This window comes from Propithecus coquereli, unplaced genomic scaffold (assembly GCF_000956105.1).
Source record: "Propithecus coquereli isolate 6110/MARCELLA unplaced genomic scaffold, Pcoq_1.0 Scaffold80, whole genome shotgun sequence".
NCBI lineage: Eukaryota > Metazoa > Chordata > Mammalia > Primates > Indriidae > Propithecus > Propithecus coquereli.
The window spans coordinates 3746191-3763480 of NW_012154174.1; the positions used below are offsets into that span (position 1 = coordinate 3746191).

Genomic DNA, 17290 nt, shown 5'->3' on the forward strand with positions numbered 1-17290 from the left:
TTTTTTTTTGTACTTTTAAAACTCTTTTTGTCAAAAACTAAGACACAAACACACACATTAGCCTAGGCTTTTGTGGGATCAGGACCATCAAGACGTCACTAGGTGATAGGAATTTTTTAGCTCCATTATAATCTTATGGGACCACTGTCATGTATGCAGTCAGTCATTGACCAGAACGTCATCGTGTGGTGTATGACGGTAACGCACGTTTCAGGGAGTACTAGATTCAGCTGGTGGGGCAGCACCATCCAGAGAGGCTGAGGAACACTGAGCTGATAGCCTGAGGCCCCCGCCTCCTCCTGTGGTCTGGCTTGTCACGCACAGTGTCTTGCTGCCTTTCCTTCCTGGCCTCCCAGGAGGCCTAAGCCCTCAGCTTTTGTTTTGGGGACACTTGGTTTGCGTGAGCAGTTAGCAGACAAGGATCAGCTGGTAGGGAGTGGTCAGGATGGCATAGAGGGCCAGAAGACACATCGTGCCCTTTGCATATCTTGGTCTCCTGGGAAGACACGTGCGGGGTCCCTGGGGTGAGTCAGCTGCCTGGATCACATCCCAAAGTGGATGGCCACTGGGAGCTCTTCTGGCCCCACCAAGGATTTCTGAGGGTTAGGTGAGATAGCAGGTGGCCATACTGATAGGGTTAAGTATAAAAACACCATGGATTAGTCCCTCTTTCTGGGAAATTTGGGTGAGGTACTTTCTCCCCAGATGGCTGATTGCTTTCTTCCTAGAAATGGATTTGGATCTTGTCACTGGTGGTGGCGGTGGTGGCTGCTGATGCTTGCTAAGAGCATAAGACATGGGGCTCCCTTCAGGGCACTTTTGTCCTAGGGACAGGTGATGAGGGCCTGGTGAGGGCTAGGCAGCCCAGAGGCCTCAAGACTCACTTGCATCATGTCACACTTACTCACCTGTGAGCTAGCAACCTCCTCCAGACCTGCACACCTGGGCTGGTCGGGCAGGTCCATCAGGTGATTGTACACCTTGCAGAAGGTGCAGAGTGTCCAGCCCTGGCTGGGGGAGGATGAGGATATAGCCCCTGGGCCAGCTTTGAAGCCAGCTGCCCTGATCCTTAGGAGCTTCACTGGATTCCAGGTGTGCCTTCCTGCTCAGGCTATGTCTAACACTCTCCTCAGAGCTCAGGTTGGCCTGTCCTGCCCCACGTGCCATGCCCATGGGGTGGGTGACAGCTGGTGTTTCCAGACCAGGGAAGGATGCAAGGATGAGGGCCAGAACAGCTGCACCCTGGAGGTGTCAAAGCCAGGTTGGGGAGAGAGTGTGGGTGCTCAGTCAGCGCTGGGTCAGTGGGGTTGCCCCGTGCTAGAGCCAGGTGGCCCGGGCTCACGTCTCAGTGCCACCTCTTCCTCTCTCTCGCTCAGTGTTCTCATCTGCGAAAGGGGGATGCTAACAGGACCCACCTTGTAGGGTTGTCACCGGTAGCTAACACGAGGCAGGAGGTGAGAACAGCGCCTGGCACCTCGTGAGTGCTGTCCGAGTGCAAGTTCACTTTATTGTTCCCCTTCCACAGGCACCCCCGGGAAGGCGCCGTCCCCGCCACCCCTCCTCACTGACCAGCAGGTGAACGAGAAGGTGGAGAGCCTCTCGCTCCAGCTGCGGCTGATGACCCGAGAGAGGAACGAGCTGCGCAAGCGCCTGGCTTTTGCGACACACGGCACGGCCTTTGACAAAAGGTAGTCATCGCACCCAGCTCCCCTGCCTGGGCCCCGTGGGCAGGGGTCACTACCCTGATGCCAGCGCTGTCCCCCCGGCCACTTACCCTTAGCTCCCAGGGGTCCGGGCTACACCTCTGGAGTGCCCCCTTGCCCTCACCTCACATCCAGAAATGCTCCCCAAAGCCAGTACCTGCAGGCTAGGGGAGTGGGCACAGGTTTGTCCTGCCTCCTCCAAATCAACATTGGGGGTTGGGGGTGTGTCCCCATCGTACATATGGGGAGGCCCCCGACAGTGGTGTGCTTGTGTGCCAGGTGGGCTCTGGTGTGTGTTTGTGGCAGAGGAGCCTGGAGCCAGCCTCCCAGGCCTTGCAAGAAGCAAGGGCTCTTTATTCTTTCCCATTTTCAATCATCATCAAGCCTTGCAGATGATTGTGGGTGGTCTTGACAGCAGCTGGAGGGGCCTGGTCCTACTTTGGCGCCTCCTCGCTGGTTGGTCAGATGGCCTCGGGCTTGTGCCTACCTCTCTCTAGGCCTCTACCTTCCAGCCCAGCGACAAGGCGCCTCCCTCTTTATCCCCTGACTGCTGCCGTGTGAAGCCCCTGCCCCACAGAGATAGGCATCCTACTGTGGAGCCCTTGACGGGTTCTGTGTGTCCATCATTGTCACCCACAAGACCCTGTCCTGCCTCAGTTGAGTGAAGCTGTATGTGGTTTGTAAACATATTAATTTCTCCCTGCCACTTGCGTGTTTTAGAAAGGGCACGTTCTACCTGGTGTCTTTGTCGTTTTGAAGAAAATCTTTGCCTCTTTGTTAGGATTTAGCAGTAGATGCCAGGGAAGGGTGGCCCATGGGGTGGGGCAGAGAAAGTCTTTATCTACTTGCATGGTCCGGGAGGACTCCCTGGAGGAGGAGGGACACAGAGCAGTTTATATTTTAGCTCCCGTGCTGGTGGGCATCTTGAGGGGAGGGGGGATTGGTTTAAACACTTTGATCTGACCTCTTTCCTTTAGGAGCATCGAGGGTCTGTGCCTCAGGGACAATGTTAGGGCTGCAAAGCCTGGTCCTCGAGATTGTTTGTCTGAGGTTATCCCCTCGGTCAGACGGCGCAAAGGCAGGACGGGTGAAGACACGGATGTGCTAGCACACGAGAGTCACCACGCTGTGGCCCTCTGCCTGTTTTGTAAATAAAATCTTACTGTAACACAGCCACGCTGATTGGTCTACATATTGTCTCTGGCTGCTTTCGTGTTATGAAGGCAGAGTCGAGTGGTTACAGCAGAGACCGTATGGCCTGCAAAGCCTAAAGTGTCCACTATCTGGCCCTTTACAAAGAAAGTTTGCTGACTTCTGCTCTGCAGAGGGTTCTCCAACTTGAGTGTGCACCAGAATCACCCAGAGAGCTTGTCCAGGCTCAGGTCACTAGTTGTCCTTCTCTCTCTTCAGCACATCCGACTCAGGAGATCTGGGGCTAGACCTGAGAATTTGCATTTCTGACCGTGCTGCAGATCCATGGAGCCCACTTTGAGAACCACTGCTCGTGGCCAGTGTTTTCAGCTTGGCCGCACACTGGAATCCTCTGGGGTGTTTTTAAAAAGCCTGATGTCTCGGTCACATCCCCAGAGATGCCCATGTAATTGGTCTGGGCACTGGTATTTTAATGTGTACCCAAGATTGAGAATCGCTGCTCTAAAGAGAGGAGAAACGTCATCACGGGTTTCTGGTGGCCCAGACCTGTCACATGGACCTGAGGCTCCTAGAGATCAAGGAGGCGCCCTCTCAGCTCCCCAGGCTGCACAGGGAGCTCGGGCAGCCAAGGCTCCTTCTGTCCTGGGGGTTCTGATTCTGCGGGTCTGGAGAGGCTAGGATGTCTGAGTGTGACAAGCACAGGAGACCAGTATTTGGGAACGACTGGGTTGGGATGATCCAGGACGTGGCGTCCCTGTCATTGTGAGTCCCGGGGACTGTGTTCACGGGGCTGTTTGCTCTCCGGGTCAGGCCCTACCACAGGCTCAATCCCGACTACGAGCGGCTGAAGATCCAGTGTGTGCGGGCCATGTCGGACCTGCAGAGCCTGCAGAACCAGCACACCAACGCCCTGAAGAGGTGCGAGGAGGTGGCCAAGGAGACCGACTTCTACCAGTGAGTGCTGCCTGCTTGGCCGGGCTCCCCACCCCCACGGATGGCTGCCCTTGTCCTCCTCTCCTCTGACTTGAGCTGGGGTTCTGGTTCTAGTCCTGCCCCTGCTGCTTAGCCAGCAGTCTGCCTGCAGCAGGGGGCTTTGTGCCCTTGGACCTCAGTTTTCCCGAGTGTGGAATGAAACCATTAACCCTTCACGTCATCTTATCACCAGCTGCAGGAGCGTAGCAGGCAGGAAAGTGATTTAGAGCATGAGGCAGGAGGTCAGGCGATCACTGGGCCTCTGTCTGGGGGCTTGACTGCAACTTTTCCCTGAGGGACAGGCCGATGGGGCTGCTTTTCTTGAGTCTGGGTGCCCCTCTGAGGGCGTTTGCCTGCCCAGCTGCTGGCGTTTGCTCAGGCCCCGGTGCCTGGATGTGCCATGTCTGTACCAGGGAGGGGCTGATCTTCTTTCCTCGGAGATGCATGTGCCGGTTTTGGTGTTAGGATTGTAAAAAGCGGTTTGGGTGTTTCTGGAATTCGGCTGTTAGCAGGCTTTGGCTGCCGTGGGCTCCTGCCAGTGTGTTTATTGGGAGTGTTGGGACCTGGGGGGCTGGTGATGCTTTGAGGTGGGGGGTGAGGGGCTGGCTGGGCTCACCGTGAGTGTGGGGGGTGTTTCAGCACACTCCACAGCCGGCTCCTGAGTGCCCAGACACAGCTGAAGGACGATGTGGACATGCTGAGGCGGGAGAATGGACAGCTGCTGCGGGAGCGTAACCTGCTGCAGCAGTCGTGGGAGGACATGAAGCGGCTCCACGAGGAGGACCAGAAGGAGATCGGCGACCTCCGGGCCCAGCAGCAGCAGGTAGGGCCGGGCGGCTGAGGGCAGAGCAAGGTGTGCCATCCACCCACCCACCCACTCGTGGTCAGTTAGCAAGTATTTCTGGGATGTCCGAACAGAAACTTGGTCCCCCGGAAGCTGCAGTCCCACGAGGGAAGCAAACGTTGATCACATCATCACATGTGTAGTGTGTCGCCATGGCCATCGCAGGGGCTGCCAGAGAGGAGGTGCCCTGCGGTGTCCTGCATGGTGTGTAACGGGTTCAGCTCAGTCTGACGTTGGTAGCTTATTTCCTTTGTGTGGATCACATGAGATCACAGATGGAACGAAGCTTGGAAGTACGAAAGCCCTGTGCACATATGAGATGGACCAATTCTCGTTTTTTTTGTGGCCTCTTGCTTTTGCTGCTGTCTGTATTCCAAGTCAGTTGCTTTGTTCAGCTCTTGGTGTTGACAAAGGCGAGAGTAGCAGGTCAGTCGGCACGTGGGCTTCCTGTGAGTGACATCAGGCAAGTCCTTCCCCTCTTGTAGCTTATAGTCCGGAACTGTGCAGGCTGCCCAGGGATACGGAAAGGGCAGATAACATGGTCCGTGTTTGTGAATGGTTGGGCGTTTGGGGTTGGAAGACATTCCCAAGGGGAGATAGAGCATCCTCCAAGCACTGCAGCAGAGGTCTAGCTTAGCAGAGAACCGTATCCCCATCAGAAATCATTTGTGGTCCCTGAGCGAAAGCAGGACTGTGGAGGCTTGCTCGAAACAAAGCTGTCGTGTAACAATCTGAACTCGTCTGTTAATTTAGCATAACATTATCTTCATTGCTTTCTTTTCATTTACAATTTTCAAAAATTTTAATTGTGAAACTTACAAACTTACAGTGTATCATTCAAGAGTAAATTGCCAGCCTGGTGCCCCATCACCCCAAACATGCTAATGTGTATATTTCTCACAAACAAGGATATTCTCCTGTACAACAGAAATACAAACGTCAACACCAGGAAATTAATGTTGATACATGATAGCCACCACATCAGCAGACACCACTGAGCTTTGCCAGTCTCACGCATTTTTTATAGGAAAGGGGCCCAAATAAAGCCGTGCATTTAATTGTCATGTCTCTTTGGTCTTCTTTGGTTGGGGACAGTTTCTCAGGCTTTCCTTGACCGTCATGACCTTGATGCTTTTGAAGATTACAGGCCAGTTATTTTGTAGGATGCCACTCAACTTGGATTTGTCGGATCCTAGCAGTTCGATTCGGTATACACACTTTGGCAGGAATATCAAAGTGGCGATACTGTGGTCTTCTCATCGCACCCTGCTGATTGGGACTTGGTTTGATGTGACCCGTTACTGATGGTGTTCACTGATCACTTGACTAAGGTTCCACTGTAGGGTTACTTGTTTCCTTTTGCCTGCCTGTCTTAGATTGATCTATCTATCTATCTGTCTTTCTCTACTTGGACTCCTGGTTTCCACTTTTATTCAATGGGCTGTAACCCATTATGGGTGGTGGGAGCCCCTTTAGGCTTGCTTCCCTGTCTTTTTGACGTGTCCCTTCATTCTTCGAGGACTTTCTTGCTCTTTGGCACAATAAGATGTTCCATGCTCATTTTATAATTTCCCCGCCCTATCCCCTGGAAATAGGCCTTTTCTCCAAGGAATCCCCATTCCTTTTAATGGAGAATAGTATTAAGAAGCAAGGTCTGAGTGCTGGGTCTGCTTGTAGCTCTTGGATCATCACTGCTCCCAGACCCTCTCACACACACACGCACTCTCTCTCTCATAACCGTATTTGTATACGAGATACATACATTGAAAACCGTGAGTTCACATGGACACTTTCAGCTCTAATGCAAGACCACAGGTTCGTTCTGGTTTTCACCCTCTTTATTTTTGTAACTGCCTTTAACAACAGCAGCGAGAAGCCTGGTTGCTGTTATTCTCAGTTTACTTACTTGATCAGTCTGCCCGTGTGCCCACCTCCCAGGCCCTCTGCAGTCCCCCTCCACATGCCACCCCCTCCTCACCTGTGCGGGCCCCCCCCAACATGCCCCTCTCTCCCCGGCCTCACCCCTGCAGGACCCTCCTGCCCCACGGTGGCCCTGGTGCCGCTCTGGGGCCACTCCCCGAGTGCAGGCTCCTGTCTTGCTCTGCCTCTCCTAATGGCTTGAAGTTAAATAGTTCAGAAAGAGGAAAGAAAGAGCTTTCTTTTCTGTTTTTCACCATTTTTTTAAATTGTGAAATTTATATACATCTTGTAAAAAACAATAAAGAATCAAACAATACAGAAATTTAAAGAATAAAACTGATTTCTTCAGTCTTGCTGCGCATCGATAACTACCATGAGGGTGCTGCCAGTGAAACGTTTGAGATTTTTATCTGCACGTATAGAACCCTTCACATTCTTACAGACTTATTTCACAAAGTGAAATCATGCATTTTGTTGCTACATTGTTTTTTTTTTATTGTTGTTGCTTAATATATCAAGTGCATCTTTCTGTTTTAGTACAGATTCACCTCGTTGCTTTTAACTGCTCCGTGGTACTGAGTTACACAGAAGCGCTGGAATCGATGTAACAGTCTGCTGTTGGCTGCCTGTTGGGCTGTTTTCAGTATTTTCCTATTGTGAACTATATTCTATTGAAAAACTTGCTTTCATTGTTTACTTTCTTAATACTTAGGTCCTGTGTGGAGTACCCAGGGCAGGCTCAGTGAGGGACCCCGAGATGCACAGACTTAGGGACGTTAGACGTCTTTTTTGCGACCCCTCTGATTGGGGAACTGGTTGTGGGAGGTCAGGCCCAGTGGCTGGGAGCAGAGGTTAGTGTTTACTCTTGACTGAGTCTTGGTGATGGAAGAGGTTTCTGGAAGGAGAGGTAAGTGCGGGCCAGGGCAGCAGGAATCCCTGCAGCACAGCAGGGAGACTCCGCCTCCTCCACCTGCTGCATGGTCTCAGAGAGGCTGTGGCCGCGCTCCACACCTTCCTTCTCCCATCCTTGTAACGGTTCAGGAGGTGGGTGGGGTGCTCCTGGAGCCTTGCTTTAAGGACGAAATGAGATAGATACCAAGGTTAGCACTGCTGGGAATCCACTGAATTCCCCCAGCAGGGACCCTTCCTCCTGCACGTCCATAGAGCTCCCTAAACAAACAAAGCTGCAGGGTTTCAATTTTTTTAGAGACAAGATTAGTTTTTACCTCAAAAGAAATCCTTTGGAGGAATCCAGCCGTGAAGCAGGTAAGGATGGGGGTGCTGTGGTGAATCTGCGAGGGGAGCAGCCCTGGCTGGGGTGAGAGTGGTGACTGCCCCCACCTGAGGGCAGGTGGCCCCCCCAGTCCCCTTCCCCTGTACCCTGCTTACTTGTTTGCTTTTCTTTTTTTCTTTTTTTTGGAGGGGGACAGAGTCTCACTCTGTCACCTGGGCTAGAGTGCTGTTGCATCAGCCCAGCTCACTGCAACCTCAAAGTCCTGGGCTCAAGCGGTCCTCCTGCCTCAGCCTCCCTAGTAGCTGGGACTACAGGTGTGTGCCACCATGCCCTGTTAATTCTTCTGTTTTTAGTAGAGATGGGGTCTCACTCTCGCTCAGGCTGGTCTTGAACCCCTGAGTTCAAGCGATCCTCCCGCCTTGGCCTCCCAGAGTGCTGGGATTGCAGGCGTGAGCCACCGCGCCAGGCCCCTGCTTTCTTTCCTTACTCGTTTGCCTGCTGACTTTGTTTTTCACCTTGGTCTCAACTTGACTCACTTAACCTTTTGCCTCGGGGTTAGTTTGGATTTTACTCTACGAGAGATTCATCATTTCGAATGTGTCTGTGGCTCCGTCTTGGCCCAAGGGCAGTCCCACAGCCTTCCTGGAAAGTGTGAGGTTGGGGCTTTCTCCGTGCAGCGGAATTGGCATCACAGGGTTGTCGGGAGGCTGGGTGCTGCCACAAAGCCCTGGCACCGCGTGCCCCTGTGCATGAAGCACTCAATAAATGCTGCTGTCATTACTGTTATTCTAGTCCTGTCCAGTCCGGATTAAAATCTGCCTCATGGAGGACTTGTAGAAACTGGAACCCTCGTCCAGGGCTGGAATAAATGGCACAGCCAGCGTGAAAAACAGTCTAGGGATTCCTCAAAAAGTTAAACATAGTTACCAGATGACCGGGCAAGCCCACTCCTAGGATTATACTCAAGAGCATTGAATATATGTGTCCACGTAGAACCTTGGAGATGTGAATGTTTGTGGCAGCATCATTCGTAACAGCCAAGAAGTGGAAACAACGCAGATGCCCGTGACTGGTAAATGGATAAGTGAAATCTGGTGTATCCATACAGTGGAATATGGTTCAGCGTAAAAAGCAGTGAAGTACTGACACGTGCTGGACTGTGGGTGAACTTCAAAGACGTTATGGGAAGTGAAAGAAACCGGCCACTAAAGACCACGTATTATGGTTCCAGTTACATGAAATGTCCAGAACGGGGAAATCTGAAGGGACGGAAAGTAGATTTGTGGCTGTCTTGGGCTTGGGAGCATGGGAGTGATGCTGACGGGTATGGGTTCGTTTTGGGGTGATGAAAACGTTCTGGAATTAGATGGTAGTAGTGGCTGCACAACCTTGTGAAACCACTGAATTGCCCACTTAAAAAGGGTGAGTTGTGTGGTATGTAAATTATAACTGAGAAGGAAAAAGCCTCCAATTTTCACCTTGTCATAAAAAAAAAACCCCAGTGCTCCTGAAGTGTAAAGTTTCTTTGGCTCCCCTTCTCTGCGACAGCCCTGCAAGCATGCAGACTGACTCCCCTCCCGTTCCCTTCCCCTCTCCCTTTCCCATCTGCCCACTCAGGAAGGTCTTTCTCCCCCACCCCTCCACCCTATTCCTTGCTCTCCTTTTCCTGCAGCTGTGGTCCGTGGAGGCAGGGGTCGGGGAGGGATTAGTCCTGGTGGCTGAGAGTCCTGGCCGCCAGGAGAGGAGGCCTGGCCGCTGCAGGAAGTGGGAGCATCTCTGAGCTGCTAGGCCACCGGCCCTCCCCAGCCCAGGCCCTTCACCTTCTCCAGGTGTGGGCTACATGCCGGGCTGTGGGCCACTCAGGGGTGGTAGGGCAGCCAGCGGCAGAGGAAGCAGGGGACTCGGTGGCCACAGGCTTACTCCCCACTGGGCCTGGGGGCAAAGGTCCACCTCGAAGGACAAGGCCAGTTTTGTTGCTTGATTCCTCCCACGCCTTGTAAACTTGAAGAGGCCCTTGCAGGGTAAATGGTGCTGTTTGACTTGCATGTTTGCTGGAGGGATTTGCAGGGCTCCCCAGCCCTCTGCACGATTTATCTCAGAGGAAATGAGGCAGCCCTGGGAAGGGGGGCCTTGGACCTGGGCCGTGCTAGCATTTGAGAGTAGCAGACAGGTGCTTTGTCCTGTGTGAGTGAGGGGGGAAGGCCGCAGCCTGGTAAGTTCTGTCCTGGTCCGAGCAGTGAGAATACACCACCTTGGATTCTTTTGGGCTGCACCAGGGATGTCCAGGAGATCCTGGACAGAGATTGACCAGCCTTGGGTGGGGAAGCAAAGTAGGGGAAAGTTTTGCATCCTTCCCTTTCCCTTCCTACTGAAATAATGCATATTCTTTGGTTAAAAATGGAAAAAGCTTCAGACAATAACGAAGGCACCCAGCCCTTCCTCAGCCCCGGCTTTACTTTGTAGAAGTGACTGGCCTCTATGTGAACCACTTGGGATGTGTGTCCTTGTAGATGTTTTTTTTATGTTTTATTTAACACACGGTTTGTTTTTATTTCCTGAAACCTGCCCTTTTTTTTTTAATCCTGCAGTATACCATGGGTCTCCTTACTTTTTCTGTAAATGTGAACATCTAAAAAGGTATTTTTAAGTTCTGTTGTCAGGAATGTATTAGTCCCATTCTGTGTATGCTGAATGTCTTGGTTGTCAACACCTTTCCCCCTCACAGACAACTTTTCAGTGGACACACATGTGTTTCTATACTCTTTTGTATTTTCAAGTTTGCTTGTCAGAGGTGAAATTGCTGGGTTCAAGGCAATGCATATTTTCTTTTTCATAGGTTCTGCCGGTTTATTTGGGAAACCTGTAAGGCCTCCTTCTCTCTCTCTCTCTTCTTGCCCTTTCCTCTGTCTTTAAAGTATACTTTTTTCTTATAATTCATGAGTCAACTTTCTTTTCCCAGGTATCCTGGATTAGTGCCCTTTTGTGGGCCTGGTGGGAGGAGGGGAGGAGAGGGCTTCTTGGTCTCTGAGGGGCGTCCCTCACCGGGAAGCTCAGAGAGGAGTGAAAGGGCGTTCTCTTCTTCGCCTCCCTGTGGGGAGCAGCTCAGCCTGTGGCTGTCTTTGTGCCCCCCACCCGTCCACAGTGTGATTTCCAGCCCCGCTCCCAGGCCCGCTCCTCACCCACCTGTTCTGTGCAGAGGCCAGGGGGGAGTCGTCTCTGAAGACTGCCGCCTGCTGTCTTTCATTTTAAAATTCTGGGCCAAATTTAAATGTTCTCTTTTCTATTAGACTTTGCTGGAAAGCCACCAAACGTTTGGCTGCAGTTATGTGTGTGTCTGTGTGTGTGCATGTGTCTGCGTGTGTGTACATGTGCGTGCACACGTGTGTGGGTGTACATGCAGGAATATCTACTAAGAACACGATCTTCTAATGAGGCAAAGGAAACATTCTAGACCAATAGATGGGATTGTTTTTCAAATTCTCTGGAGTTACCTGTGGCCATGATTCCCCGAATTTCTTGAGCGGCCATTGATGACAACACAGACATGATCCTGAGCCCTCCTTATACAGAAAAGTTGAGAAGTGCGTGGGGGCCTGTGAGCCTCCTTGGATATTTGGATGCTGTCCTGTGGGAATATTCTATTTGACTGCAAGGCTAGAATCAGAACCAGAGGTTAGGAATTGCAGGGAGGCAGGGCGTAGATCACAGGACGCAGGGCCTGTGCCAGGCGCTGCGCCGTGGAGGTAGTCGTAGTAGAAACAGCACAGGGCCTGATCTCTCCCCAGAACCCCAGGGTCTTTTCTGGCCTTGGATCCCACCATGTTATCAAAGCTGGGTTGAGCACCAGAAAGGGTCGCTGGGTCTGCGCTGGGATTTCCCGACTGGCCCTGTCCTACTGGGAGTTTGCGGCCCACCCTGGCAGCCGGATTCGCTGGGTCCTGAATTGTCCTTGGATGGTCATGCAGGCTTGGATGCCGGCTCCTCAAGGTTAGGGTTTGGGGGACTGTTTCCCAGTGAAGAAGGGCCAAGCCCTGGTGTAGACTGCAGATTCTGTTGTGCACTGCTGAAGGCGGGCTGTGCTCTGCCAAAGCCCAGAAGGAAGCCTGCATCTTTTCAAAGCTGCCTTTAAAATTAGTTTGTTTCTTAAAGAAACAAACTTAATTCCAGGTACTAGTCCTATTCAGTTATATTCATTTCAAATATCTTCCCCCAATATGTGGCTTTTAAATTTGCTTGCAGTGTCTTTTGTTATACCAAAGTTTCACATTTTAATATGGTTAAAGCTACCAATCATTTCCTTATGGTTTGTGGTTTGGTGGTTTTATTTAAGAAATTCTTTCCTAACCCTAACCCTAACCCTAACCTTCTTAAAGAAGCTTGGAAGGCGGGACAACGGCGGGAGAGCATTCTGCTGGTCTACCCAGGGCTGCCACCTTGTGGGGAACTGAGGCAATGGCAGCAGCCTTTGTTCAGCAGTAAACCAGACTCATTTGGAACCATTGGGGTTCTCACCTGGCTTGGAGATGTTTGGAGAGTAAAACATTTAAAGTAATTTTTTACTGGAATTTTTGAGGTATTTTCCACCAATCAGGGCTATGCAGTCCAGATGCTGGACCTTTTTCAGACGCCGGTAGAAGGCATTGGTTGTCCAGATGTCAGAGTGCTCTCCATTGCCTGTGTGGTTGTGGGTCTGTCTCTTCTTCTGGGATGCCCTGTCACTGCTCAGTGGTGGGTGCTGTACCAGGTGATGTCCTTGATGTTCTGGCTCTCATTGTCTGCACTGGGCAGATTCAGGTGTCCTCAGTTTTTCCTGCACTCAGCCCAAGTCTTGTTGGCCAGGTGATTTATGGAAAAAAATAGTGTTATAAGTTCCATCTCCTACCAGACACACATACATTCTAAGTAAAGATTTAAGTGAGAAACACAAAACCTTAATACTTTTTTAGAAAAAAACAATAAGATGTCTTTATAATCTCAAGATAGGAAGGAAAGAATTCATTAAATAAACCAACCAAAGCACAAACCATAAGAAAATGATTGGTAGATTTAACCACGTTAAAATGTGAAACTTTCGTATAACAAGACACTGCAAGCAAATTTAAAACAGCCACATATTGGGAGAATATATTTGAAATGAATATAACTGAAAAGGATTAGTACCTGGAATTTAAAAATAACTTACACAGAGAGAAAGAAAGGAAGAGGGAAAGAAAGAAAAAGAAAGGTGGGTAGGAAGGGAGGAAAAATCAAGGGATATGAATAGGCAATTCATGGAAGAGAAAATGTGTGTAATCCATAAACACAGGGAGAATTGCTCGTTCGCTCTAGTAATTGAGAATGTAAGTTTGAAAAAAGAGTTACCATTTTTTTTTTTTGTTGTTGTTCATGGGATTTGCAATACTTTAAAAAATCTGACCACTTCACAGTAGCTAAGAAGTAGGTGGAAGCAACCCAGGTATCCATGGGCAGATGAATGGATAAACAAAATGTGGTACATCCATACAATGGAATATTACCCAGCCTTAAAAAGGAAGGAGATTCTGACACATGCTACAACATGGGTGAACCTTGAGGACATGGTGCTAAGTGAAATAAGTCAGTCACAGGCAAATGCTGTGTGATTCCACTTACGTGAGTTGTCTTAAGTAGTCAGATTCGTAGAGACAGAAAGTAGGATGTTGGTGGCCAGTGGCTGGGGCAAGGAGAAATGGAGTTGCTGTTTAATAGATGTAGAGTTTCAGTTTTGCAAGATGAAAAAGTTCTGGAGATGGGTTGGACAACAGTGTGAATGTCCTTCACACTACTCAACTGCACACTTAAAAATGGTCAAACTGGTTAAGAGGGTAAATTTTATGTTACTGTATTTTACTACAAATAAAAATTTTTAAAAAGATCTGACCTTTTGACATCTTGGCGAGGATGTGTTGGTGACAGTAACTCCCAGAATTCCCACCCACAGCTGGCGGGCGTGTAACTCGGTCTCTCCACTTCGGAGATCAATTTGGTGTTGTCCAATAAGTGCGAAAAATCCATATCCCAAGACTTAGTCACTCAGCTGCTGGGTATTCAGAGAAAACTCTCACACATGTGGGAAAGGGGATGTGTACAACCATGTTCACGGCAGTATTATTTATTTTAGCAAAAAAAAAAAAAAAAATGGAGACAAGATAAATGTCTCCTTGTGATATAGTCGTCCAGTGAGGTACTACCTGCCTCAACTTGACTGAACCTCAAGAGCAGCATTGAATAAAAAGCAGCACCTATAATATGAAATCATTAGAATTTTTTTGAATACACAGTGGTATAAATATAATATTGTGTACGGAGATGGTCAGTAGCAAATTCAGGGGAGTGATTCATCCTGGCAGAGAAGAGAGGGGTGCACTGGGGGCTTTAGCAACACCTGTGATGTTTCATTTCTTTGAAAACAGTTTGAAACGTGGTAAGACATGAAGATTAGAGCTAATCAGTGGGTATGTAAAATTTTGGTACGTTATTTGCTGTGCTTTTTTGTGTGTTTGGAAGGTATTCCTTTTTTTCTAAAGAAATTGTAAATGGCAGAGTGGGACAGGGTCAGTGGTATCTCAGCGTGCATTCCTGTTCTGCAACAGTGAGCCTTTTTACAAAACAATGAAGGTTTTAACTGCCCGAGGTGCCTATTTTTTTTTTTTTTTTTGAGACAGAGTCTCACTCTGTTGCCCTGGCTAGAGTGAGTGCCATGGCGTCAGCCTAGCTCACAGCAACCTCAAACTCCTGGACTCAAGCAATCCTACTGCCTCAGCCTCCCAAGTAGCTGGGACTACAGGCGTGAGCCACCATGCCCGGCTAATTTTTTCTATATATGTTTAGTTGTCCAGATAATTCCTTTCTATTTTTTTTTAGTAGAGGCGGGGTCTCGCTCTTGCTTAGGCTGGTCTCGAACTCCTAAGCTCAAACAATCTGCCCACCTCGGCCTCCCAGAGAGCTAGGATTACAGGCGTGAGCCACCGCACCTGGCCCCTATATACTACTTTTTAAAATGAGTTTTGTATTTTGGTGGCCTTGTAAGATGTCCCTTGAAAAAAAGAGTTCTGCTTTAAAAATAATGAGCCTGAAGTGAGCTGATTTCTTTCTTTCTTTCTTTCCTTTCGTATTTAGTGGAAGCAGAGAAATGAGCCGATTTCTGAGATGACTTCCTCTTTAACAGTCTGTGGTCCCAGGGTCTGTTGCTTAGGTCTTAGAGGAATTAGCTCACTTTCCTTGTCTCTGTGCTGCTTACTTCTAAATTCAGTCGTCTTTTGCTTTTTGTGTTTATTGAGGGCTGACCCTGTCTGCACAGGGAGTATTCCATAGTCCCAGGTTCTGGTTCTTTGGGCCGCAAAGATCTGGTAACTCAGGGCCCTCCTGAACAAGCCAGGCCATTTGTGGGCCGCTGGAGCCGGAAGGGCCAGCCAGCTTTTCTGGTTCCGTCCTATCATTTGAGAAATCAGGAAACTGAAACCAGAGAGGTGAGTGATTCACCCAAGGGCTCGGATCCCCGAGGTGCTCAGCAGAAGCAGCAGACCCCCTGTCAACCTCTTAACTTGTCGTCTTGGTTTTCTTTCTTTCTTTCTCTAGAACAGTGCCAGGAGTGAACCTTTATACCTGTGATTCTGAGTAGAAGACCCTCTTGCTTAAAGCTCTCCGCGGTTTCCCACCTCACTCAGGATACGGTCTTTGCTGTGCGTCCACTTCTCCAAGCCCCCTTATGAACCCACTCTGCCTTGCGCACAGGGCTCCATCTACTCTGCCTGCCTGTCTCTTTGTCCGTAGAATATGTCTGGTGGCTCCTGCCTCAGGGCCTTTACACATGCTCTCTCCTCTGCCAGATGTGCTCTTGTACCTGCTCTTCATTTGCACCCGGACTCAGAAGTCAGCTCCTTAGAGAGGCCTCCCCAGGCCTCAGCCTCTCTCTCAGCCTTCCGCTCTGCTGCTCACAAGTCTCTCTCCAGCCCACTATCCTATTTTGTTTATTTTCCTGATAGTCCTTATCATGCTCTGAAGTTGTTTTCTTTGGTCTGTCTTTCTGTGTATTCACGCCTTCCCATTAGGACAAAAGGTCCACAGGGCATAGTCTCTTGCCGTCCCATCCAGTGCGAATAGCGCCTAGAACAGTACTAGACATACCAGGTACTGTTAGGGGTCCCCAGCGCCATCTCCAGGCTCTGTGATTTGCCAGGAGGACTCACAAACTCAGTATATAATCATACTCAGTGGTTAAAATTGTTGTAATGAAAGGACACAAAGCGAAATCAGCAAAGGGGGAAAAGGCAAAGTCTGGAGGAAACCAGGTGCAAGTTTCCAAGAGTCCTCTCCCAGGGGTGTCCCACAGGCTGTGCTCAATCCCTCCAGCATGAGCTGTGACAACACGGAAGTGTTGGCCTCCAGGGAGCCCATTAGAGACTCAGTGCCCAAGGTTTTTACCGGGGCCTGGTCACGTTAGGTACCCTCCGCCCAGCGTGTACCCAAATTCCAGACTCCCAGAGGGAAGCAGCCGTTCAGCACAAGCCGTGCTGTGTGTACAGTCTAGATACTGGGGACCACCGTCACTGAAGGAAAGTGTCATGTCAGCATAGAGGACTGTTTGCCATTCAGGTCACCTAGAATGTAGGTAACCTAAAAATGCAAGGACTTACTATGTCTACACGCCAATTGAGGGTCTCGACATTGACCTTGAGAGCAGGCCTTATTCTAAGGGTAGAAGTCTCAGGTCTGCTAGGTTAACTGTTCTCTGCACAATACTTAATACATACTTGTGAACAAATGGATCTGAATGAATCAGCCCAGTGTGACTGCAGGGCCTGCAGAATTGGACCTTGAGACTCTCAAAGGCCCTAGGACGATCCCCTGTGTCCTGGCCCAGACAGACAGAAGTGAGAGTCGGGAGGTCTGTCCCTCCTCCCCCAGACCCTTGGCAAGTGGGACTGTCTCTGGTCCCCAGGTGTTGAAGCACAACGGGTCATCCGAGATTCTCAACAAGCTGTATGACACGGCCATGGACAAGCTGGAGGTGGTTAAGAAGGACTATGACGCCCTGCGGAAGAGGTACAGCGAGAAAGTCGCCATCCACAACTCAGACCTGAGCCGCCTGGAGCAGCTAGGGGAGGAGAACCAGCGCCTGCTGAAGCAGACGGAGATGCTGACCCAGCAGAGGGACACGGCCATCCAGCTGCAGCATCAGTGCGCCCTCTCCCTGCGGAGGTAGGAGCGAGGCGTGGGCTGGGGGGGTCTCATCTGCAAGGCTCTTTTTCAAGACAGAGTCTAGCTCTGTTACCCGGGCTAGAGTGCCGTGGCGTCGGCCTAGCTCACAGCAACCTCAAACTCCTGGGCTCAGGCAATCCTCCTGCCTCAGCGTCCTGAGTAGCTGGGACTACAGAATGTGCCACTGCGCCTGGCTAATTTTTTCTATTTTTTTTTTTTTTTTTAGTTCTCTGGCTAATTTTTTTT

At 50.1% G+C, this 17290-nt stretch overlaps 1 protein-coding gene across 1 annotated transcript in view; it reads left to right on the top strand.

Annotated features, from left to right (window-relative positions):
- DLG5 (discs, large homolog 5 (Drosophila)) overlaps positions 1 to 17290 on the top strand; it is a 111443-nt gene that overhangs the window by 53502 nt on the left and 40651 nt on the right. The window contains exons 3-6 of the mRNA XM_012663313.1: positions 1526 to 1688; positions 3666 to 3809; positions 4467 to 4650; positions 16785 to 17044. Of these exons, the coding sequence (XP_012518767.1) occupies positions 1526 to 1688; positions 3666 to 3809; positions 4467 to 4650; positions 16785 to 17044 (751 nt within the window). The remainder of the gene's footprint in view (positions 1 to 1525; positions 1689 to 3665; positions 3810 to 4466; positions 4651 to 16784; positions 17045 to 17290) is intronic.